This window comes from Nematostella vectensis, chromosome 2, assembly GCF_932526225.1.
Source record: "Nematostella vectensis chromosome 2, jaNemVect1.1, whole genome shotgun sequence".
Lineage (NCBI taxonomy): Eukaryota > Metazoa > Cnidaria > Anthozoa > Actiniaria > Edwardsiidae > Nematostella > Nematostella vectensis.
The window spans coordinates 14,906,553-14,932,449 of record NC_064035.1 but is presented as its reverse complement, the minus strand read 5'-3'; the positions used below and the strand labels follow the sequence as shown (position 1 = coordinate 14,932,449).

The 25,897-nt window shown below is 42.9% G+C and overlaps 1 protein-coding gene across 6 annotated transcripts in view; it reads left to right on the top strand.

Annotated features, from left to right (window-relative positions):
* Positions 1-25,897, top strand: part of LOC5521826 (titin) — a 171,210-nt gene that overhangs the window by 73,465 nt on the left and 71,848 nt on the right. The window contains exons 83-103 of one of the 6 annotated variants that reach the window (XM_048723307.1): positions 386-640; positions 727-1,602; positions 1,757-2,626; positions 3,226-4,101; positions 4,835-5,710; positions 6,045-6,935; positions 7,316-10,627; positions 10,877-11,755; positions 11,857-13,599; positions 13,757-14,623; positions 14,927-15,793; positions 15,952-16,821; positions 17,034-17,906; positions 18,013-18,894; positions 18,993-19,871; positions 19,963-20,847; positions 20,958-21,833; positions 22,072-22,944; positions 23,295-24,179; positions 24,251-24,871; positions 24,962-25,846. The exons of the other annotated variants lie outside the window; for them this stretch is intronic. Coding sequence (XP_048579264.1) covers positions 386-640; positions 727-1,602; positions 1,757-2,626; positions 3,226-4,101; positions 4,835-5,710; positions 6,045-6,935; positions 7,316-10,627; positions 10,877-11,755; positions 11,857-13,599; positions 13,757-14,623; positions 14,927-15,793; positions 15,952-16,821; positions 17,034-17,906; positions 18,013-18,894; positions 18,993-19,871; positions 19,963-20,847; positions 20,958-21,833; positions 22,072-22,944; positions 23,295-24,179; positions 24,251-24,871; positions 24,962-25,846 — 20,841 coding nt within the window. The remainder of the gene's footprint in view (positions 1-385; positions 641-726; positions 1,603-1,756; positions 2,627-3,225; positions 4,102-4,834; positions 5,711-6,044; positions 6,936-7,315; positions 10,628-10,876; positions 11,756-11,856; positions 13,600-13,756; positions 14,624-14,926; positions 15,794-15,951; positions 16,822-17,033; positions 17,907-18,012; positions 18,895-18,992; positions 19,872-19,962; positions 20,848-20,957; positions 21,834-22,071; positions 22,945-23,294; positions 24,180-24,250; positions 24,872-24,961; positions 25,847-25,897) is intronic. 6 annotated transcript variants of the gene reach the window in all.

Here is a 25,897-nt window from a genome sequence, read left to right as displayed (position 1 = left end):
TCAATGGGTTTCATCCGCTTTAATCATCGGCATTATACCTGGTCATGAGAGTATCAGAAACTACCTCTATCCATCTAAATAATCAACATCACCATAAGGCCGTTCTCGTCATTGTCTACCCATCTCATCAAGCAGTACAGGACATCATCTGCCCTAACCACCAACACGTTGACGACTGGTAATAGGTTCGTCTGTCTCTACCATGTGGTAAGTAATGCTTGCATTTTGTGACATCATATTTATTCACTCCTATTCAATGTCACGACCCATTCAACAATTTGCCTTGTACCTAACAATAATACACTTAACCCAGAACCCGTGGTCTGAACAATATGATTGTGATGTGTTATTAACGCATAGACTTATTGTCATTCTTAATCTATAGAGCCAATCACCGTTCTGGAGCATCAAGAAGTAGATATGAGCGTGAAGGTCAAGGGCAAATACGTCCCGGATAAGGTTTTATGGTTCAAGGACGACACGCCCGTCAAGACGAATACCACAAGAAAGATCCACTCAGAGGGTAGAATGTACTACTTGACACTGACTGATGCCTCGCTGGATGATGCTGGGCACTACCGCTGCGAGTCAACGACTAAGCTTGGGACAACTATTAGCACCTTTCTCATCATTGTCAAAGGTATGCGCAACAAATTCTGTATATTTGTTTTTTGTTTTGTTTTCGATAACAACATTATTAATTGAGGATCACAACTTTGTTTGTAGCCATGGAGATTGCCCCTGCTTTCGTCACACCGCTGAAACCTCTTCAAGTGCGGGAAGGGGAAGACACTAGATTGATCTGCCACGTGATTGGAACCCCCGAGTTAACAGTTGAATGGCTAAAAGATGACAAACCAATCGCCAAGGATCGCCATCTGAAGGAGGCTTTCCATAATGGCGTATGTACTTTAATACTGAAACATGTTGTTCAACAAGATAAAGGAGTGTATAAATGTAAAGTCACCAACAAATTAGGCTCTGCTACCTGTGGCGCCAACTTGATTGTGAATGAAAAAGCAGTCAAACCTGTAATAGTCAAGCCACTGAGTAATTTACAGGTAGAGGAAAAAAGCCTTACAAGGTTTGAGGTTCAGATTACGGGTAACCCCAAGCCCCGTGTTGCATGGTATCACGGAACAACCAAACTCATAGAAGGGACCATTTACAAGATGCTGGAGGACAGTCGGAATCACACGTTCACCTTAATAGTAAATGATTCGCAGCGTCACGATAGCGGTGTATATAAATGTGTGGCGGTGAATGAGGCGGGGAAGGCGATCTCTCAAGCCACACTAGAGGTCACAGGAAGGCCTTGTGCTCCCACCTTTGTGGAAGACGAAGTCAAGGACGCTGTATATGTACGTGGTGGCCAGGAAGTTAGCTTGATGCTGACAATCAATGGCTTTCCTACTCCGGATGTGATGTGGTACAAGGATGATAAGGAGTTGCAGGAGAGTCAGTTGGTCAAGATAATACCCAAAGGAAACATGTACTACCTGATCATCTACAAAGCTAGCTTAAATGATTCAGGAATCTACCGCTGTGTTGCTAAAAACACTCATGGTTCGGTATCGAGGACGTTTGATGTCCGAGTCGAAGGTAAATCTTGCTAAAATTGTTCTTGACAATCGTTGACACTAAAGAACGGGGAGCTCAGCTATTCTCTTATATTGGATGTGTTTAGATCGCTTTTGGAAGGAATTATTTCTGTCATCAATGATGGTCTCACGTGTGGTATATATTTTTGTTTCAGTGGATGGTAAAGCGCCGCGATTTGTAAGTGAACTGAGACCAGTTGAAGTATTTGAGGGTAATGAAGTCAGCCTTGTCTGTAAATTGTCAGCTGAGGCAAAACCAACATTCGAATGGTCGCGAAATGGTTCCCCTGTCCGACTCGATAACCGCGTGCAGGCTTCCTTCGATGGACGTTACAGTACATTGAAATTTCTAAACGCCAAGATTGAAGATCAGGGTACTTACAGTTGCTTAGCTAAGAATGTCTTTGGAAGTGCCTCAAGTCAAGCTAAACTACTAGTAAAAAAGAAAGGGAACCGTCCACAACCGATCGGAATGATAAGAGACATTGAGGGTTACGAAGGCGGCCAAGCCCGCTTTGATGTCCATTTTACGGGAAACCCGAAGGTAGAGTGGTTGCACGGAGAAGAGCAAATTATTCATGGAGAGAAGTACAAAATTTCTGAGAATCCAGGAGAGTATCTTTACTCTCTGGTGGTTGGTGACTTGAAGCACGAAGATGGTGGTAGGTACACTTGCGTAGCATCTAACGAGTCCGGCGATGCGACCTTACACGCAAACCTCAATGTGAAAGACAAACATATTGCACCCATGTTTGTCGAAGACGACACTGGTGAGCCTATTACGGTGGAGGCCGGAAAAGAGCTGAACGTGATAATGAATATTCGGGGCAATCCTAGACCAGACGTCAACTGGTACAAAGATGGCAGTTTTTTGCAACAAACTGGTAGAATGGGCATCTCTTCACGCTGGGACTCCTACAGACTCACTGTCTTTAAGGCAGTACCCGATGATGCTGGAATCTACCGGTGTGAGGCGAAAAACAAGCTGGGCACAGCCTCCAGAACAGTAATGGTGAAAGTAGAAGGTGAGCTGTATTACAATGTGGACCATTCACCCCCACAGTTTTGCTATGAGAAACGGAACCTTTTGGGGGAGATTGCGACTGTAGTTCATTAGAGAAGTAGGCATTCAGTTTAATTAGAGAAACAGGTACTAAGGTCTTGATTTTATTTCAAACCCCCCCCCCTCCGAAAAAAAAGGGCGATTTATCACGAATGTACCCACACAATTTACGCGACAGGAGATAATTTGAAACTGTCTACAATGCTAAACCTATTATCAATTTAAATCCCGTATATCCATAAACCTTAATCTATGAGTTGAAGTTTTGACTATTTGAGAAGCAGGTACTAAGGACTTGATCTTATTTCAACCCCCCCCCCCCCTCCAAAAAAAATAGGGCGATTTATCACGAATGTGCCCTAATCCTTAGCCAAAACAATTTACGCGACAGGAGATAATTCGATACTGTCTACAATGCTAAACCTATTATTAATTTAAATCCCGTATATCCATAAACCTTAATCTATGAGTTCAAGTTTTGACTATTTTTTATCGCTTATGAGAGGGTCGAATGCATTTTATAAATCATCGATAAACTTTTTTTTTCGAAACTGTTTGCAGCTCCCAAGGCTGGAGATGCCCCATCTCTTAGCAGTCAGTTGATGCCTGTCGAGGTAACAGAAGGTAACGACATCGACCTTGTCTGTAAAGTCTCAGTCAATCCCAAGCCAACTGTCACGTGGTATAAAGGTGACGCCCTTGTGAAGCTTGATGATCGTATATCTGCACATTTCGACGGACGCTTCAGCAGATTGTCCATACAAAAGGCCACAAAAGATGACGAAGGAATTTATATCTGTGACGTGCAAAACGAACTTGGTAAAGCTTTCAGTAAAGTAGAGTTGACTGTTCGAAAGCGGAACGTGAAACCGCAAATTGCCGGCGAGATTAAAGACGCAGAAGAGGTGGAACGCGGTGAGGTACGTTTCGAAGTCCGTGTAACTGGATTCCCCAAACCACGAGTTGAGTGGTACCGTGGCCCTGTACATCTAACTGATGGTGGGCGGTTCAGCATCTCAGAAAATGAGGACATGTATTCGTTGACAGTCCGAGATTTGAAGCGTGATGACTCTGGTACGTACAAGCTGGTAGCGCAGAATACTGTCGGAAAATGTCAAGTACAAGCTGCTCTTGTGGTTAAAGAGAAACTCTTTGCCCCTGAGTTCGACGAAGCACAAAGAAGTGCACCTCTAGTCTTCGAAGAAGAAGATGAGATCATGTTAAATTTGAAGATTTTGGGAACCCCAAAACCGGAAGTCTTGTGGTACAAAAATGGTCGTCGCTTGTTTGATTCTAATCAACTGGAGATTACGTCGTATGGAGATGTGTATCGTCTGCGTGTGTTCAAAGCAGCAGCAGATGACGCGGGAGAGTATAAATGCGAAGCAAAAAACAAGATGGGCGTCTCGCTTAGGACCTTCGACATTCAAGTTGAAGGTAAATATTATTCTATTATGCTTAAGGTTAAAAGATCCTGCGTTCAAATTATCAAAATGTTTTTTTTTTAGTTTTTTAGTGGTTTTTATTTTATGATAAACAAGAGAAGATTTATTTCGCGCCAATCGTGCTGCTAGGGTATTATTTTTATATTTAAATTCTATTTATGGATATCGTTCAAAATAGTATACCGTTCATAATAGACCTAGGCTTTATTTCCAGCAATAGCTGGGCTTAATCGGAGACCGGATTGCTCACAACGAGCTGGGAACCGAGAACATATCTTAAGGGCCTATGGTACTATCTTTTGAGTCCGTTTCTAGGGAAATTTGTTTGTTTTATAAAAGCTTCTATTTTTTATCAAATCTCTTGGAACTTTCAACAAGTGTTTTAGACATAAATGACATAAGTGATGACGTCATCTGACTCTTCCCATGGTCACGTAACCCCAAACAAAAAAACATGTCGGAGGTTCAAACCAAACATCATTTTTTGCAGAAACATTTTAACATCGCTTTTTTCTAAAACTTCACGCATCCGATTTGCGAAATTTTGATACTGCGAGAAATTTTTATGTTCTTCGAAAACCACATATTTGGTAATAACTTTTTCATTTCTTCAAAAATCAAAAATCCCATGCGCTTAGTTGTTAGCAATGGTAATATCAATGGTTTGAGTACCACAGGCCCTTAATTAAAACACAACGTTTTGATTATCCTATATTTAATTTCAGAATTAAAGGGGAGAGGAGTACCTTCATTCATCACTGGTCTATTCCCTGTTCAGATCAAGGAAGGCGACAAATACACCTTAGTCTGCAGAGTGTCTGGAAAGCCCAAACCAACTATCACGTGGTTTAGAGACAATACACCTGTTCATACTGACAATCGCGTTGTTGCGTCTTATGAAGGGAGTGTTAGCGCTCTGGAGCTCAAAGAAATGAAACTTTCTGATGCTGGTCTCTACAAATGCACAGCGACCAATAGCCAGGGTTCAACCTCTAGCTCCGCCGAAGTCACTATCAAGAGAAAGGACGCTATACCAACGTTCGTTGTTGGTTTAAAAGAAACTGAAGGTTTGGAATCGTCAGATATGCGTCTCGATGTAAAAATAGGTGGGTTCCCAAGACCTACTGTCGAGTTTTATAAAGACTACGATCTGATCGTTGATAGTGAGCGGCATAAAATCCTTGAAGATGGAGATCGCTGCTCTTTGATCATAACGAATCTGAGGCCTGAAGACGCTGGGACATACAAGTGCGTGATCACAAATCTGTTAGGCGTGGAGACATCAGAGGCCGTAATACGTGTGCAGGAGAGGGAACACGCGCCGCGATTCGACGGTACAGACCTGGGCCAGTCAGTCACTGCCCAAGAAGGCTTTGAACTGAACAAAACATTTATCATCAGGGGCAAACCCAGACCTACGGTTACATGGATGAAGGATGGTAACGTGATCAGTAGCTCGAACGGAGTTTCACTTCGTCAACGCGGGGAATCCTATTCACTGGTCATCATCAAGGTCACCAAAGAAGACTCGGGCAACTACACCTGCCAAGCAGTCAGTTCACTGGGAAAAGCATCACAAAGCTTTGACCTAAAAGTAGAAGGTATGTCGAGAAACAGTTATTGTTATTATCATAAGATGGGTTTATTTGATTCGTCAGACAATCCATTCTTGCCCAAAACAAACATTTTCGACAGCTTTCTTAAAACGTTTATTGATATTCAATTCAGCTTGTTCTGGAATTAATATTGGCATCGATAAATTTGAAATTGGATTGAAACGAATATTTGAGATCTGCGCTAGCACCTTGCAGTATTAACTATCAATGTTATTTAACAACTTAGTAATACGTATCGGACATATTATTATTGTAACTCAAACGCTAGCCTAATTCGTTAATTTAGTGGCCTAAACGTTTATTCGCATTTTCTCCTCAGCGCCGAAAGTCAAGGAGGAACCACCATCGTTCTTAAGTGAATTGCCGCCACTACAAGTCCGAGAAGGCTTTGAGTTCAAGCTCATCTTCAAAGTAGTGACAACAAAGGACTCTAAAATCGAGTGGCGGAAGGACGGTAGAGCATTTACTCCTGGAGGCAACTCTGAATTCTCCTTCGATGGGCGCAACATCACACTAGCGTTCAAGAATGCTACCTTAAAGGACGCTGGGCGCTACCAATGTATTGTGACTAACAAATTTGGCGAGTCGTCCAGCTCAGCAGATATAAGTATAACACAGAAGACAAGAAAACCGGAAGCGATCGCGCCATTGAAGAGTATAGAGTCTGTGGAAGGAGGTCAAGCAAGGTTCGACGTCGAAATGTCTGCCTTCCCGTTACCAAAGGTTGACTGGTATCATGGTGGAACTAAGATCACTCATGGTGGGCGGTACAAGATCATCCAGTCAACTGACGGAGACAGACCTGTTTATACACTGATCATTGAAAGTCTTAAGTACACCGACTCTGGTACATATAAATGCATTGCGACGAACGAGGGTGGAGTCACCACAATCAAGTCGGACCTAAAAGTCAAGGAGCCACTCATCGCACCTGAATTCGAGGGTAAGGACATCACCGCTCCAATGGTCTACAAGGATGGCCAGGATATCAAAGTAAGCTTCAAAATTAAGAGCAGACCCAAGCCGATTATTGCGTGGTACAAAGACGGCAAGGCATTGACTTCAAGCAAGAGAGTGACTTTAACTTCAAGAGGAGACACATATGAGCTAATTATAAAAAAGGCAACGAAGGAAGATTGTGGAATGTACAAATGTGTAGCAACAAATGACCTCGGCGCAAATGCTAAAGAGTTCAACGTTGATGTCAAAGGTACAAGTCAAAACCAAAAGACCTGTTTAAGTTAACTGAAATAAACCATTACATTTTTGATAATAACTTATACGTGACAAATAATGACATGTATATCAAAATAACGCAAATATGACAATTCAACGTGTACCACATAAAAGCAAGATAACTATTTTTAACCGTGCAAAGCAAGGACACAACAACTAGTACACTGGGACAATTGATATAAGGCCGAATACACATATAGCTTTTCGGAATTCTTAACAGCTTTCCTATTCATCTGTACGAGTAACTGCACCAGGAGAAAAGCGTTTCGTAGTCTAACAAACTCTAACAACCATACTGTAGAAATTTTTAGTAACTTTGACCTCTACTAATAGTTAGTGTTTCTTTAATTATAGCACCAGCGATAAAGAAGGCTCCTACTTTCACAAGCGACTTACAGCAACAAGTTAAAGCCAAGCTAGGAGAAGACGTCACGCTCTTGTTTAAAGCTGTTACAACATCCGATTCGAAGATTGACATTTACAAAGATGGTAAAATCTTTAAATCAAACTACAGGCTCGACGGTGAAAATATTATGCTGACATTTAAGAATGCCTCTGCTAAGGATTCTGGAACGTACGAATGCATGGTCACAAACAAGTATGGCAAATCTTCAAGCAAAGCTACAATCTTTATCGAGGAGGAAAAGAAGAAAGAAATGATTGTAACTGACACAACATTCAAGCCCATCGAGCTAAGTTTGCCATTTGGTGCCCCTGATGAGTCGGTCCACACAGTAGCTGTTGATGTTAAACAAATAGAGAAGAAACCAGTAGAGGTCACTATGCTTGGAAAAGAAATGAAGCCAGTTGAGTTTAAAATGGAGGCACAAGATGCTAGAACCAGGACAGAGAAGAAAGAGACGGAAGTGTCTGTATTTCAGATGGGCGCTAAGCCAGGTGAAATTCACCTCGACCTTAGTGGGAAACGTGTTGACAAAGATACCAGGAAAGATGTAGAGTTTAAGCTGGCGGCAGAAGAAACTCGACTCAAGCCGAAACAAAAAGAGACGGAAGTTTCTGTGTTCCAGATCGGTGCTAAGCCAGGTGAAGTTCACCTCGACCTCGGTGGGAAACCTGTTGAGAAAGAAGTATCTGTAGTTGGGCTAACATCAAAACCTATCGAACTTAGCATGAAACTGGATGTTCCGGAAACCAAAATCGAGACAGCAAAATATGAAGCTACAATTGAGCCAGTAATAAGAAAAGAGGCAGAAGAAACTCGAACCAAGCCAAAACAAAAAGAGACGGAAGTTTCTGTGTTCCAGATCGGTGCTAAGCCAGGTGAAGTTCACCTCGACCTCGGTGGGAAACCTGTTGAGAAAGAAGTATCTGTAGTTGGGCTAACATCAAAACCTATCGAACTTAGCATGAAACTGGATGTTCCGGAAACCAAAATCGAGACAGCAAAATATGAAACTACAATTGAGCCAGTAATAAGAAAAGAGGCAGAAGAAACTCGACTCAAGCCGAAACAAAAAGAGACGGAAGTTTCTGTGTTCCAGATCGGTGCTAAGCCAGGTGAAGTTCACCTCGACCTCGGTGGGAAACCTGTTGAGAAAGAAGTATCTGTAGTTGGGCTAACATCAAAACCTATCGAACTTAGCATGAAACTGGATGTTCCGGAAACCAAAATCGAGACAGCAAAATATGAAGCTACAATTGAGCCAGTAATAAGAAAAGAGGCAGAAGAAACTCGACTCAAGCCGAAACAAAAAGAGACGGAAGTTTCTGTGTTCCAGATCGGTGCTAAGCCAGGTGAAGTTCACCTCGACCTCGGTGGGAAACCTGTTGAGAAAGAAGTATCTGTAGTTGAGCTAACATCAAAACCTATCGAACTTAGCATGAACCTTGATGTTCCGGAAACCAAAATCGAGACAGGAAAATATGAAGCTACAATTGAGCCAGTAACAAGAAAAGAGGATATATCTGTGCTCGAGTTGGGAGGGAAACCACGCGAATTTCAATTCCAGCTAGGACCTTCCAAGCCTGAGGCAAAACCTCCAGCAAAGACCGAGATAGAGATAGAGAAGCAAGAAGTTGTATCAGTAGATACTGCTATGAAACCGATGGATGTTAGTATACATTTAGGTACTAAAGCAGAACCGAAGAAAAAAGAAGAGGTATCTGTGTTCCAGCTTGGGGCAAAACCACACAAAATTGATCTCAAAGCAAGAGCTTTAGAACAAGAGAAAAAAGAACCAACCAGAGTTGTTGAGAAAAAAGTAGTCGCTGTGACTGAGATGTCGATGAAGCCAGTTGATGTAGATCTTCAGCTAGGTGCGCCTGATACAACTTTTAAGCTAAAGGAGAATAAAGTAGAGGTTTCCGAAAAGATCCAAGAGGTCACTGCTATCAAAACAGAGACAAAACCTTTCGAGCTTGCCATAAAGCTTGATGACACAGATGCGAAACCCAAGGGGAAAGATGAAGTGTCTTCTTTCAAATTAGGGGCGAAGCCTGGAGAGTATACTCTTCAATTAGACATCCCCAAAGACAAGCAGCAGCCCCCAACTTTTACTAGTGAAGTAAAACCCGTTCAAGCCAACGAAAATGAGCAAGTGTCAGTAGTGTTTGAGGCAGATCTTACGCCAGACTCGAAGATAGAATTTCTCAAGGATGGAAAACCTTTCAAAGGTGACGAAAATTCCGATTATTCCTTTGACGGGCGTAACATTTTGTTATCATTTAAAAATGCTACCCAAAAGGACTCGGGAACCTACGAATGTGTGCTAACTAACAAACATGGACAGTCTTCCAGTGATGTAAAAATAACGATTGAACCCAAAAAAGAAAAGAAGCAAGCCCCTGTGTTTATCCATGAAATAACAAAGCCTGTTGTTGTCAAGGAGAAAGAGCAAGTAAAACTTGTGTTTGAGGCAGATGTTACACCGGACTCAAAAATAGAATGGTTGAAAGATGGGAAACCGTTCACACCTGATCAACGTTCCGACTACACGTTTGACGGTCGAATTATCACTCTTATGCTGAAAGACACTTCAGTGAAGGATACTGGGACATACGAATGCGTAATTGCGAACAAATACGGCAAATGCTCAAGTCCTGTTGACGTCAAGGTAGAACCTAAGTATCTCAAGCCAGAAGCGGTTACACCAATGAAAAATATTGACGCTGTGGAAAGTGGTCAAGCACGTTTTGAGGTTGAGGTAAGTGGGTCCCCTGAGCCTAAATTTGAATGGTACCATGGATCAACCAAGTTAAATGATAGTGACAAACACAAGATCATCAAAGCTGAAGATAAACCTTTGTATACCCTGATAATCGAGAATGTAGACACAACGGACGGTGGACTTTACAAGTTGATTACATCCAACTTAGCTGGAACCACAACTAATAAGGCTGAGCTTAAAGTGAAGGAAAAGGAGGTCGCGCCAGAATTCATCCAGACTGATACAAAGCCCATAGATGTTGAACAAGGACAGGATGTTACTGCCAGCTTTAAAATCAAGTCCAAACCTAAGCCTCAAGTTACATGGCTAAAGGATGGCAAGACTCTGTCTTCGAGCAAACGAATCGTCCCAACCGTCCGAGGTGATACTTACGAGTTGGTTATCAAGAAATCGACGCCGGAGGATACAGGAACATACACGTGCACTGCCACTAACAACATTGGGAAGTGTTCCAGTGATTTTACCGTCAATGTTAAAGGTGCGCATTTGCGGTTACTTCTGTAAAAACCCGTTAGGCTCAGCTCAGACATCGCATAGGCTTTTAGATACTCTTCACAAATAGCTCTGTAGAGTTAAACGAAAGGCAAAAAAAACATTTTGAACGGCTAGAGCATATATGAAACAATTTAAAGAACCTGATCAATATTCTTCTAGGAGCCAAATAAAAGTAACAGTAAACATTTGTATACAAAGAGCATAATTGGTAATTTGAATGTTCTTATTGCAGTACCAAAACCAAAGGGAGAGGCGCCTACCTTTACAAGCGAGCTTTCCCCTCCTTTAGGTAAAGAAGGTGATGCCTACAAGCTTATCTGCAAGGTCTCCGGGAAACCAAAGCCGTCAATAGAGTGGTATAAGGGCGACAAGCCCGTGGCGATGGATAACCGAGTGAAATCTCAATATGATGGAGTTCAAAGCACGCTGTCGTTCAAAGAACTCGATCTAAGTGATGAAGGGGTTTACCGGTGTGTAGTAACAAACGAGCTTGGTACTTGTTCATCTGAGGGAAAAGTGAGTGTGACTAAAAAAAGCATCAAGCCCTTGTTTACCCAGAAGCTGACGAATGTAGACACAGTTGAATCCGGCGAGGCAAGATTTGATGTGACTATAGAAGGATATCCAAAACCTACAGTGGAATGGTACCAAGGCAAGAATAAGATTGGTAGCTCAGAAAAGCACAAAATCTTGGAGGATGATGATGGAAAATGTTCCTTGATTATCAAAGATTTGACGAAGGATGACGCCGGTGCATATAAGTGTGTCGCAACTAATGATGCTGGCCAGACCTCGCTGCGAGGGGATTTATCCGTCAAAGAGAAACAGATAGCACCACAGATAAAAGAGAAAGAACAAGAACCAATCGAGGTGTTTGAGGGCGAGAGTGTAAATCTGGATCTGACGATAACAGGAAAGCCCAAACCTGAAGTTGTTTGGTACAAAGATGGTAAACCCCTGCGCAAGACTAAGTCTATCGATTTGAAATCAACTGATGACTCCTATTTCCTCTCGATACCTAAGGCAACACCGAGTGACTCTGGGAAGTACAAATGTGAGGCTAAGAATAAGATTGGGACATCAGCCAGAGACTTCGACGTCAACGTCAAAGGTGAATATTGTATTGAGTAACATTAGAATAATATTAGAATTTCCATGCTCACTGTCTGCTTTTTATAAGATGAAAACAAACAGAATTCCCTCTTTTTCCAGTCAAAGGTGAAGCACCCACAGTTACCAGTGAATTGAAGCCAGACAAGGTGCAAGAAGGCGAACAGTACAAATTTACTTGTGCAGTAACTGGAAAGCCTAAACCAGTCATTTCCTGGTACAAGGATGGCCAGCCAATCAAGGCTGACAGACGAGTTAAAGACAGCTTTGATGGAACGACGAGTACGTTATTGATAAAAGACGTAAAGCAGGATGACAAAGGGACTTACAAGGTCGAGATTACTAATGATCTCGGATCCATCAGCAGTACTGCTGACTTAGAAGTGACGCCGAAGCCCGCGAAGCCTGAAGTCGTGCGTAAAATGGAAAATGTTGAATCGGTAGAAGGGAGCGATGCATTTTTTGAGGTTAAGTTCAAGGGTTACCCAATTCCAAAACTAGAGTGGTTTCACGACTCCAAGAAGATTGAGCCATCAAGTCGCTTTAAGATAACAACTGACGACACAGAGCAGACATCGAGTCTTGTGATCAGTGACCTGAGACTGGATGACAGTGGGGCCTATCAATGTATTGCTAGTAATGAGGCAGGGGAGTGTAACCTGAGAGCTGACCTTAAAGTGAAAAATAAACCATTCGCACCTGAATTTGCCGATGGTGATCTTGAGCCTATAGAAGTAAAAGAAGACCAAGCAGTAAATGTGCGTCTTACAGTAACTGGGAATCCCAAACCGGAGGTGACGTGGTACAAGGATGGAACTCAATTGCATGACACGAAGAAATTGAAGTTAAAAGCAACTGGTGATGTTCATGAATTATCTATACCGAAGGCATCGACCAACGACGAGGGACAGTATTTCTGTGAAGCAAGTAACCCACTTGGATCCCCAAAGAGAACTTTCAAAGTCACTGTAGTACCAAAAGGAGTCGCGCCTGTTATAGAAAGTGGACTAATGCCATTGCAAGTCACGGAAGGAAACGGGTGCAAAATGGTCTGTAAAGTAAGTGGCAAGCCACAGCCCAAGATTGAGTGGTTTAAAGATGGGAAACCACTTAAATCTGATAATCGTTTAACACCAGCATTTGACGGAAGCTCTTGTACTCTGACCTTCAAAAGCACTACCCTGGATGATGCAGGTGAATACAAGGTTAAGGTTACCAACGAAGTAGGGTCGGTCACCAGTCTAGCCGATATCAATGTACAAAAGGCTAAAGTCAAACCAGAATTTTTAAGAAAGGTGGAAGATGTTACGGCATTAGAGACTGAGCAGGTGTGGTTTGAAATTCCGATCCAAGGCTATCCAAGACCTATCGTTGAATGGTATCGCGGAACTACTAGGATTAAAGACGGAGGGAGGTTCACAATTTCTGAATCAGAAGAGAACGACATGTATAGCTTAGTTATCGATGAGGCGAGGACGGAGGATTCTGGGCCTTACAAATGTGTAGCTAGCAATGATGCTGGAAAAACGACAGCCTTACTAAATCTAGATGTGAACGAGAAAGTGGTCCAGCCTGAGTTTGACAAAGAGGTGAAACCGATCGAGGTTAAACACGGAGAAGAGGCGACTACAAGTTTGGAAATCAAAGGAAAGCCGAAACCGAAAGTAACGTGGTACAAGGACGGGAAAGTACTACGAGAGTCAAAGAACATTCAGCTTAAATCTATTGGAGATACATACTCGATCAGAATCGTTCGAACCGCCCCAGAAGATGTTGGGACATATATGTGCGAAGCTACAAACAAGGCAGGACTTGCATCGAGAAAGTTTGACATCACTATTAAAGGTAGGTTTAGGTGTATAAAGCTTCATAGAGAAAGTAGTCAATAGATGGTTTTGCCTTATTCAACAATTCTTTTATTATTTCGTTCTTAAAGCTAATAAATCATGCAATGCTTTATTTTATGGTTATTAGTGAACTTATTATTTTATTTATTGTTTAGGTGAGGCTCCTACACTTAGCAGTAAGCTACAGCCGATCCAAGTTACAGAAGAAGACGATTGTAAGCTGACTTGCAAAGTCTCTGGTTTACCAGAACCAACTATTAAATGGTTCAAGGATGGCGAGCCGGTCAAGTCTGATCTTCGCATCAAACCAACATACGACGGCAAAACCTGCACCCTCACCTTTAAAGGTATTACGATGGATGATGGGGGAGAATATGAAGTTCAAGTTACCAACAACTTTGGAACCGTAAGAACTTCTGCTGATATCGATGTACAAAGGAGAAATGTAAAGCCGGAAATTGTGGGGAAAGTACACGACATAGAGGCGTTAGAGACAGAGCAGGCGCGATTTGACATCCCAATCAAAGGCTATCCAAAGCCTGTCGTCGAGTGGTTTCACGGACCGACAAGGATTATGGACGGAGGGAGGTTCAAACTTTCTGAATCAGAGGAGAACGACATGTATAGTCTGGTTATCAGCGATTTGGTAATGGACGACTTGGGTACTTACAAGTGTGTTGCCAATAATGATGCAGGCAAAACGACGGCGCGAGCAAATCTAGATGTGAAGGAGAAAATGTTCCAGCCTGAGTTCGACAAAGACGAGGTGGAACCGATCGAGGTTAAACAAGGAGAAGAAGCTAGTACAAGTTTGGTAATCCGAGGAAAGCCGAAGCCTGAAGTGACTTGGTTCAAGGATGGTAAACCGCTACGAGAGTCAAAGAACATTCAGCTGAAATCTATTGGAGATACATACTCCATCAGAATCGTCCGAACCTCTCCAGAAGATGCTGGGACATATATGTGCGAAGCTACAAATCCATCTGGCAAAGCATCGAAGAATTTCGACATCGGGATAAAAGGTCAGTACGTGCGCTCGGTCTGGGATCCACGTTGAACTTTTCATTTCTGGTGGAAGTCGCTAAATGCTTTTTAAAATGAATCTAGAAATTATAGGCAAGATCAAGACTCATGACTCTATAAAACAATACAACACTAAATTGAAATGCAGATACAAGAAAGCAACACTATCGTCAAGGCTTTATCGCCCTTAGTGCTCGTAGAGTTTGAAAGAACAAATGTAGATATGTTTGCTAGTTATTGATTATTGATTTAAATTTCTTAACTAGATAAGCTGTTTATTAATCATAATTATTCAATTATAGGTGAAGCCCCTACATTTGCAAGTAAGCTACAGCCGATTCAAGTTACAGAAGAAGACGAATGTAAGCTGACTTGCAAAGTCTCTGGTTTACCAGAACCCACTATCAAATGGTTCAAGGATGGCGAGCCGGTCAAGTCTGATCTTCGCATCAAACCAACATACGACGGCAAAACCTGCACCCTCACCTTTAAAGGTATTACGATGGATGATGGGGGAGAATATGAAGTTGAAGTCACCAACAACTTTGGAACCGTAAGAACTTCTGCTGATGTCGATGTACAAAAGAGAAGTGTGAAGCCGGAAATTGTTGGGAATGTAGACGACATAGAGGCGGTTGAGACAGAACAGGCGCAATTTGACATCCCGATCAAAGGCTATCCAAAGCCTGTTGTCGAGTGGTATCACGGACCGACAAGGATTTTGGACGGAGGGAGGTTCAAAATTTCTGAATCAGAGGAGAACGACATGTATAGTCTGGTTATCAATAATTTGATAATGGACGACTTGGGTACTTACAAGTGTGTAGCCAGTAATGATGCTGGCAAAGCGACGGCGCGAGTAAATCTAGATGTGAAGGAGAAAATGTTCCAGCCTGAGTTCGACAGAGACGAGGTGGAACCGATTGAGGTTAAACAAGGAGAAGAAGCGAGCACAAGTTTGGAAATTCAAGGAAAGCCAAAGCCAAAGGTAACGTGGTATAAGGATGGAAAAGTTCTGCGAGAGACTAGAAACACTCAGTTGATGTCTATTGGAAATACGCACTCGGTCACGATCATAAGAACTACCCCTGATGATGTTGGGACATACATGTGCGAGGCTACAAATAAAGCGGGCACTTCTTCAAGAAAGTTCGACATCAAAGTTTCAGGTACATTAACTATTTATTTTTTATTACATCGCTTAAAATGCTAATTTATCATACACTTATTTGTTAATGTCAGCAATATTTATTTCGACTTTCTTGTTTGGAAAACGACCATATATTTTCTATCTTAGTATGTTTTTGTTCTATTTTGATTCTTCTAGGAGAAGGGCCTAAGTTGGCAAGCGAGCTTCAACCCATGCAAGTCACTGAAGGTGATGATTGCAAACTTTCCTGCAACGTAACAGAGGGAACGACTAAGCCCATAATCAAATGGTTCAAAGACGGTGAGCCAGTCAAGTCTGATCATCGCATCAAGCCATCATACTACGGTAAAACCTGCGTCCTCAATTTGGATGGTGTAACAATGGCCGATGCAGGAGATTATGAAGTTGAAATCACCAACAAATTTGGAACCGTTAAAAGTTCTGCTGATATCGATGTACAGAGGAGAAATGTGAAGCCGGAAATTGTTGGGAATGTAGACGACATAGAGGCGGTAGAAACAGAACAGGCGCGATTTGACATCCCGATCAAAGGCTATCCAAAGCCTGTTGTCGAGTGGTATCACGGACCGACAAGGATTCCAGACGGAGGGAGGTTCAAAATTTCTGAATCAGAGGAGAACGACATGTATAGCCTGGTAATCAGTGATTTGGCAATGGACGACTTGGGTACTTACAAGTGTGTTGCCAGTAATGATGCAGGCAAAACAACGGCGCGAGTAAATCTAGATGTGAAGGAGAAAATGTTCCAACCTGAGTTTGAGAAGGACAAGGTGGAACCGATCGAGGTTAAACAAGGAGAAGAAACTAGTACAAGTTTGGTAATCCGAGGAAAGCCGAAGCCAAAGGTAACTTGGTACAAAGACTTGGTACCTTTATTGGAGACACGAAGCATTCAGCTGAAATCTGTTGGTGATGAACATACCTTAGAGATCATCAATGCAACCCCAGATGATGAAGGAAAATACAAGTGTGAAGCCACAAATAAAGCGGGCACTGCGTTTAGATCATTTGACATCAAAGTAAAAGGTTAGTATCAAAGTTAATTTAGTTTGAGGAGATTTTATTGGAAATATATCAGTAAGGCTTAGTGAGAATAATATGGATTGTGTGTAGTACTTTTATGTTTCATGTTATTTATGTAAGTGTAATGTACTCTCTTGGAAAGCTAATGAAGTAAAAAAACCTGGATTTTATACATTGCGCTAATATATTATATTATTGCTTTCGTTTTTTTTCAGTGGCAGAACCACAAGGTAAAACTCCAAAGATTACGACTGAAATGACCGATATCCAAGCTATCGATGGCGAAGACTGTAAATTGATTTGTCATGTCACCGGAGAACCTAATCCGGAGGTCGAATGGTTCAAAGATGGAAAACCACTAAAGGCAAATCACCGTCTTGTCCCCAGTTTTGAAGAGCGCATGATAGCCTTATCGTTTAGGCCAATCAAGCTAGAAGATATGGGTAGATACAAATGTGTTATAAGCAACGTCTTTGGAAGTGTCTCCAGTGCAGCTGAGGTGAATGTCGAGGATAGATCTTTAAAACCTGAAGTCATCACAACCATGCGTGACTGTGACTGTGTTGAAGAGGAAACTGCCTCATTCCATTGTGAGTTTTCTGGAAAACCTGAACCAGAAATTGAGTGGTTTTGTGGACCAAATCCTATCGTGCCAGGGGGGCGCTTTCATGTTACAGAGGAAGGCAATATTCAATCTCTTGCCATTTCCGATCTGAAACTTGAAGACGCTGGTAACTACAAATGCGTTGCCAGCAATGCCGCCGGGAAAACAACAACCAGAGCTGAACTCAAAGTAAATGAAAAACTTTTTGCTCCTGAGTTTGAAGATTGGAAGGACACTATCGATGCTCTTGATGGCCAAGACGTCAATATAAATACCTGGGTCAGAGGTAAGCCAAAGCCAGAAATAGTATGGCTTAAAGATGGCGAAGAGTTGCGGAACACAATGCATGTACAGATTAAATCTTATGGAGATTCGCATGGTTTGGTTCTTTACAAAGTGTCGCCAGAAGATGCAGGAATGTACACCTGTCGAGCGAAGAACAACGCTGGTATTGTGTCAAAAGATGTTACTATCACAGTCGAAGGTAATTTATAGTGGCATTTATGTTGATCAAGATTATTTTAAAGCATCAAAATCTTTAGTTTTTTATACAGTTTGTTTTTTCATGTCGTGTTCTTTTTCTCTTTTAGCACTTAAGAAAAAAGGCGACACTCCTACTTTTATGAGCAAGTTAGAGCCGATAGAGATTACAGAAGGGGATGACTTCCAGCTTTCGTGCAACGTGACTGGAAGACCTCAGCCCGAGGTACAGTGGTTCAGGGATGAAGTGTTGATAAAGCCATCCCGTCGTTTCAAAGCATCCTACGATGGGAATGTCAGCGCGTTAACTGTTAAAGAAGCAGAACTCGACGATGACGGCGTGTATAAGTGTGTGGTTACTAATAATTTTGGATCAGTTTCGAGCAAAGCCGACGTGACGGTGTTGAAAAAGCACCTTAGGCCAGAAGTTCTTCAGAAAATGGATGATGTTCGAACTGTCGAGGGTGGAAAAGCTAACTTTGCTGTCAAGATAGACGCGTTTCCCAAGCCTGAGATTGAATGGTACTTAGGTGCTACTAAGATAACTGATGGCGGTAGATTTAAGATCAAAACAGATAAGGAAAACTGTAGTTATATTCTTTTCATCGACGATGTGAAGCTGGATGATGCTGGAACGGTGAAGTGTTCTGCCACCAATGCCGCGGGGAAGACAGTCGTGCGCGCCGATTTAGAAGTCGAAGAGAAAAATGTGGCACCTTCCTTTCATGGTCGCCAAGGTCGATTACGCGTAAAAGAAGGAAGAGAAGCAAGTGTGTACTTCGAAATTTCAGGGAAACCAAAGCCATCTGTTACATGGTACAAAGATGACGTCGTTATCGGTGATGAAGACCGTAATGTAGATATCTACTCCCGAGGTAGCTCGTATTATTTCACAATCAAGCAGGCGCGTCCTGAAGATAAGGGAACGTACAAGTGTGAAGCTAGAAATGACGTTGGCACTGCCTTTGAGACGTTTCCAATCGATTTAGAAGGTAGGCTTGGTTGTTTGTCTTAAGTTTTATCTATGTATGTATGTGTATACGTATTATATATATGTGTGTATATATGTATAATTTCTTTTTTCGCACAGTCAAACAAGATGTAATGATAGCTCCTGAAATAAGGCAACAACTACAGGCTGAGGACGTCACGGAAGGTGATGATTGCCGGCTGACATGTAAAGTGTCTGGTTACCCCGAGCCTACCCTCGAATGGTTAAAAAATAACGAGCTTTTGTCTGATAATGATCGTTTCAAGACAAGGTTTGATGGCCAAACAGGCACCCTTACCATCAGAAACGTTACACTTGCTGATGCTTTACCCTACAAAGTGGTGGTACGTAATGATGCTGGAGAGGTTTCAAGCTCAGCTAAGCTGAAGGTAATACGGAAATGTACCAAGCCAGAGGTGCTCGAGAAGATGAAGGATGTAAAGGGTGTCGAAGGCGATGAGGCAACATTTAACGTCAAACTGTCGGGCTATCCATCTCCTGATATCGAATGGTACTATGGAACAACCAGAATCAGAGACGGTGGAAGATACAAGTTTTCTCGAGATGATCAGAAATACTCACTGACAATAAAAGACCTGAACCTTCAGGATATTGGTACGTACAAATGCATCGCTTCAAACGAGGCTGGGAAAGTCACACAAAGAGCAGAGCTAGAGGTGAAAGAGAGGGACTATGCTCCAATATTTGAGGAAAAACAATTCCTCGAGCCCTTGGAAATTCACGTACGTCAACCAGTAGAAGTAAGCTATCACGTGAGAGGAAGACCAAAGCCAACGGTAACATGGTGGAAGAACGGGAAAGAACTGCGTGACAGGAAACATGTCGAAATTCGGTCTGGTGGCACCTATCACACCCTGTACATCTTAAGATCAGAAGAAGAGGATGCTGGAAGTTATAAGTGCCTTGCTCGTAATGATGTTGGCTCCGCGGAAAGACTGTTTGAGGTGCAAGTTGAAGGTAAAAAAATGCAGATACTGTTTCTTTGCTTATCTGTTCGTTTGTCGATGTATGTTTCATTTGTGTAAATCATATCGGTTATCTGTCGTAGGTGTAAAGCCCAAAGAAGAAGCGCCCAAGCTTACAAGCCAACTCCGATCTGCCAGAATAACAGAAGGTGATGATTTTGAGCTAGCCTGCGACGTTAAGGGAACACCTGATCCTTCATATGAATGGCTGAAAGACGACAAGCCAGTTAAGTTCGATCGTCATCTCTCTTCTAGTTTTGATGGCAAGAAGTGCACGTTGAATTTCAAGAGGGTTCAACTCTCTGATCAAGGCTCCTACACAGTGAAATTTAAGAATGCGCATGGCTCCACTTACAGCTCTGCCAACCTGGACATTGTAAAATCCAAGTCAAAACCGGAGATATTGGAAACAATGAAAGACGCCGAGGGCATAGAGACCGGTAAGGCTAAGTTCGATGTGAAAATTAAAGCCTACCCAAAAGCCGAAGTAGAATGGTACCACAGATCAGCAAGGATATATGATGGTGGTCGGTATTGTCTTACGCAGGATGAAGAGGACGGTACTTACTCAGTTACAATAAATGACCTTCGTCTTGAAGATTGTGGTACGTACAAGATAGTAGCATTCAACGATATTGGCAAAACCTCTGAGCGCGCGGAACTGACAGTAAAAGAAAAACTCATCGCACCCGAGTTTGAAGGCAGAGAGACTGAAGTGCCATTCCGCGCTAAAGAAAAGTCAGACCTTGAAGTGAGCTATAATATCAATGGCAAGCCATCACCAGATGTATCTTGGTATCGTGACGATAGACTGTTACTCGATGGACGGAAACACGAAATGCGCAAGCGTGGAAACACATATCGTTTCACTGTCTTTAATGTGTCTGCTGGAGACGCTGGGTCCTACAGATGTGAAGCAAAGAATAGAGTTGGATCAGCTACAAGGAACTTCAACGTCGAGATTGAAGGTATGTTTTTTTTTTCATGTTTTTTTAGCTGTAACAATACAGCAACTAGGTAAATATTAGGCGTGTTCTTCGTGTATGACGGCCGTGTAAAGTCTTCGAACTTGTTTTAGTTCCCAAGGCGAGGGACGAAGCACCATCATTCACGACCACACTTAAACCCATAGAAGTAACGGAAGGAGAAAACCACACGTTTATATGCAGAGTGCATGCTCGACCAGAACCAAGTCTAACGTGGTACAGAAACAAAAACGAGATCGTTCCCGATGGACGTTCAAGAACAACGTTCGACGGCGAGACGTACAAGCTGATTTTACAAGATATCAAAATCAAAGATGCTGGACAATATGAATGCATTGCTTCAAACCCAATTGGTAAGGCTTTTTGTACTGCAGAGATGACGGTCAACAAACGGGAAGTCAAGCCTGTGATTAAGGAAGTAAGTAAGACATTTGAAGTCAGTGAGGGCGGCACTGCGAGCATCGAAGTAAAGGTTTCTGGCGTTCCGGTACCAACAGTTGAATGGTATCACGGTTCCAATCGAGTGCTTGATGGCGATCGCTTTCAAGTAACCCAGGAAGGAGATTACCACACACTATCAATCAGGGATGTAAGAGATCATGACGCTGCGTCTTACAAATGTGTTGCATTCAATAATGCCGGGAGGACGACCTATCGGGCCGATCTTGTTATTACAGAAAGGGAGTATGCTCCTGAATTCGAAGACTTCGACGAAAAAAGGATAGCCGTACGAGAGGGCCAAAATGCAATTACAAATATGACCATTAGGGCCCGACCAAGTCCCGATGTTGAGTGGTACAAAGGTGACACGCTTTTAATGTCCGACCGAAAGATCGACTTGAAAACTATTGGAGGGTTGTACTACCTAGAAATCCGCAAAGCGACTCTGGATGATGCTGGAACGTACATCTGCAAAGCAACCAACAGTATCGGGTCAACATCCAGAAGGATTATTGTGGACGTTGAAGGTAAGACTATCGATATTCTTTCCGTTACCGCTGTAAGTTTTTAGGAAATCGTTTTGGCCCAGGGCTAGGTAACGTTGACTGTAAAGTAACCCGATTAACACCCTGTGGTGGTTTGGTTACCATATCGAGTAGTAATGCATATTAATTGTAACTTAATGATTTGGTGCATGCAGTATAATGGTACTAATTTATCTCTATATAGCTCTAATTTATTTTTATTATCGTGTTATGTCTGCAGCTTTAAAAGAGGCCCCAGTATTTGTATCTAAATTACGACCACTGTTTGTGACTGAGGGAGACAATGTAAGCTGGATGTGCAAGGTAGCTGGCATGCCTCGTCCAACTGTCGAGTGGTACAGGGACAACCAGCCACTGCGTGCCGATACTCGCTGGAAAATGGACTTTGATGGACGCGTCTGCTCTCTTTTCCTCAGTGAGGCTGACTGTAAGGACAAAGGAGTATATAATTGCGTACTTACTAATTCTGCCGGAAGTGCTTTCTCTTCAGCCGAACTTCAAGTGGACAAAAAGGCAAACAAGCCCAAAGTTATCGAAAAGATGAACGATGTTCAAACAGTTGAGGGCACTGAAGCACGCTTTGACGTACGATTTAGCGGCCTGCCAAGACCTGAAGTGACATGGTACCGAAATTCTATCAAGGTCCGGAATGAAAGTAGATTCCATCTGTCAGAAGACGGCGATCGCTATTCGCTGACCATAACTGATACAAAGCTGGTTGACACTGGCACTTACAAATGTGTTGCAACGAATGAAGGCGGAAAGATAACATCTCGAGGCGATCTGGATGTGCGAGAGCGGCAGTTTGCACCAGAATTCTACGGCGATGACGAGCTAAAAGAGCCTGTCGTTGTCCAGGAAAGCGATGCCATCAATTTCAAGGTTCGTGTACGCGGCAAGCCTGTGCCAACTATCGTTTGGTATAAAGATGGAGAGATGGTACGAGATGTTAGACGATTCGAGATCAGGTCTCGTGGAGACATCTACACATTTGCAACCTACAGCGCCAGTGCAGAGGATGCGGGCACATACACTTGTGAAGCTTCCAACAAATTGGGCAAGTGCTCCCGAGACTTCAACTTACACGTTGATGGTAAGACTTCAATGCATAATACTATTACCGCTGTCCTCTTAAAAATTATGATAAAAGACCATTCTCCTTCGCTGGCCACATCCTCTGTAACGCCCTCCCTGATGGCTTGCGAGCCACCCAGTATTTGGATGTTTTTAAAGTTAAGTCGCATAAGACTCGCCTTTTTAACATATATGATGTCATGTTATTATTGGCCCGCTAAATGGACATTTTTTTCTATTTTCTTTCATGTATGAATTATTATTATAATAATTATATAATACTGCTCATCCTTACTTACCTTATTATTATTAATTCTAGATACTGAATAGGGCTATAAATAATATTTTATTATTATTATTATCTTCTAGTCCCGAAAGAGCAATGGGAAGCGCCCTCATTTAAATCCGAACTTCAACCTGTTATATTGGAAGAAGGAGGAACAGGTGTGCTGGTCGGTGAGGTAGCCGGGAAGCCTTTACCAACAATTCAATGGATGAAGGACGATTACCCTGTACTGTTTGGTCATCGTGTTCGACCACAGTTCGACGGTAGAACGTGTAAGGTGATCTTCCGCGAGGCGTTAATCGGCGATGGAGGGATGTACGAGTGCATTATCAAGAACCAGTGCGGGGAAGCATCCTCCAAGGCATTAGTCGGCGTTAACAGAGGCACAGTGGGGCCAGAAATAATCGAAAAGCCTGCAGGCCTTGTGATTGTAGAGGGAAACGACGCTCGCTTTGATGTACGAATCCGGGGACACCCTACCCCGGAAGTTGAATGGTTCTACGGTTCTGAGAGGTTGACTGACGGAGTAAAATATAGAATAGAGTCCAACCCAGAGATTGGGTTATACTCCTTGGTTGTCTCCAAAGTACAACTTGACCAGACAGGACATTACAGAATCGTGGCCTCAAACGAGCACGGTAAAGCACAGGCCTTATTAGATCTAACTGTGAATGAGCGATTGTACGCTCCTGAATTTCTGGAGGATGACGGTGAGTGGTCCAAAGTCGTGCGCAAGGGAGGTTTTGTAAATATTACCTTCACACTGATGGGCAATCCTAGACCGTTTGTCACGTGGTACAAGGATGGGATCCTGCTGTATGATACCAGCCGTATGGACATGAGATCCCGCGGTGACATTCAATATTGCAACATTTTCTTTGTTGGTCCAGAAGATACCGGAACCTACGTCTGCGAGGCGCACAACCGTCTAGGAAGTAGCTTCAGGAGCTGCACAATTGAAATCAAAGGTGAGAACTTCAAAATGATATTTTATATTGATAAACATTTACTGAATGATTAATTGTGTCACTTTATGCAGAACCAAAGTCTGTGGATTCCACTGACACTAGAGCCCCAGGACAGCTTATTCCCGTGAAACATAAGTTCGACTTCGAGGGAGTTTCCGGAGGTAAAGCTCGCTGTGACGTTCTTGTCAAAAAGAGTGACATCATCGATATCGAATGGTTCAGAGGCACTAATATGTTGAGGGACGGCGATAAATACAAAATCCTGAAGTCGGACGACGGTCAGACCTTGTCTCTCATAGTAGAAAACGTCTGTGGTGAGGATGCTGGTACATATCGCTGCGTGGTGCACACTCCAGCCGGACAGACAACCATCCGCGGAGAGTTGCACATCAAGGAAAAACAACAAGCGCCATTGTTCCTTGACGAGAAGGTTTCCCAAGAAAAGTTTTCCCTCCCTCAAGGTCAAGAAATGAACAAGAGTTTCACCGTCACTGGATCTCCGACTCCGCACATCACTTGGTATAAGGACGGTGAGCCACTTGATGACACGCGCAGGATTGACATTCGGTCCCGAGGGAATGTTTACTACCTGGGAATCTTGAACCTCAAGCCTGAGGACGCAGGAACATACACGTGTGAGGCGGGTAATAGGATTGGTGCGGCATATAGATCATTTGAGGTCGACGTAACGGGTACGTTGCAGTTATATTATTCGTAGTTTGTATGTCCACATATTCGCTTTTACAAGAAGCTATAGGAAATGATTGTTTTGTTTTTCGCAGCCCCCAAGGTTAAGGGAGAGGCCCCAAGTTTCTCACTTGAATTGCGCCCAATAGCAGCCATCGAAGAATTTGACTCAAAGCTTATCTGTCATGTAAGCGGCAAACCAAAACCCCAAATCAAGTGGACGAAAAACGGAAAGCCTGTGGAAAGTGATGGACGTCTGAGAACGGACTATGACGGCATCGTAGCGTATTTATCGATCTGGCAAGTTTCCCATGACGATGCAGGGACTTATGAATGTATTGCAAGTAACGCCGCGGGGACGGTATCAAGCTCAGCTGCTCTGACTGTCAGCAGAAGAAATATGCGTCCTCTTATCACCCACAAACTCCACGATATGAAGGCTTATGAGGGAAAGGAGGCGCGTTTCGATATTGAAGTTACCGGACACCCTTCCCCTACCGTCGAATGGTTCAAGGGACCTTCCGGGATCTCTGAAGGAAGAAGATACCAGCTTATGTCAAACGAAGAACAAGGTAAACACTCGTTGATAGTTAGTGACCTTAACGCTGACGATGACGGCATTTACAAATGCGTTGCACAAAACCTCGCCGGCAAGGCCAGTACTCGTGCGATGCTTGATGTCATCGCCAGGGACTTCGGACCGGAATTTGACGAGGAAGAATCACCAAAGCCTGTGATAGTGAATGAAGGCGAGGAGGCACAGATGATGGTAAGCGTACGTGGAAGACCCAAGGCTGTTGTTGAGTGGTTCAAAGACGACAAGTTCCTGTACGATAGTAGACGCATGGGAGTCAGGTCATGTGGCAATAGCCACTACCTTGTCATATATCATGTGACACCGGAGGACGAGGGCAGCTATAAGTGCGTCGCAAGCAGCACTAACGGCAGATCATCCCGAACATTTGACCTTTCAGTCAAAGGTATGTATGTCGTGGCTAATGGAATTAAATCATTATTCTCCAGAGAACATT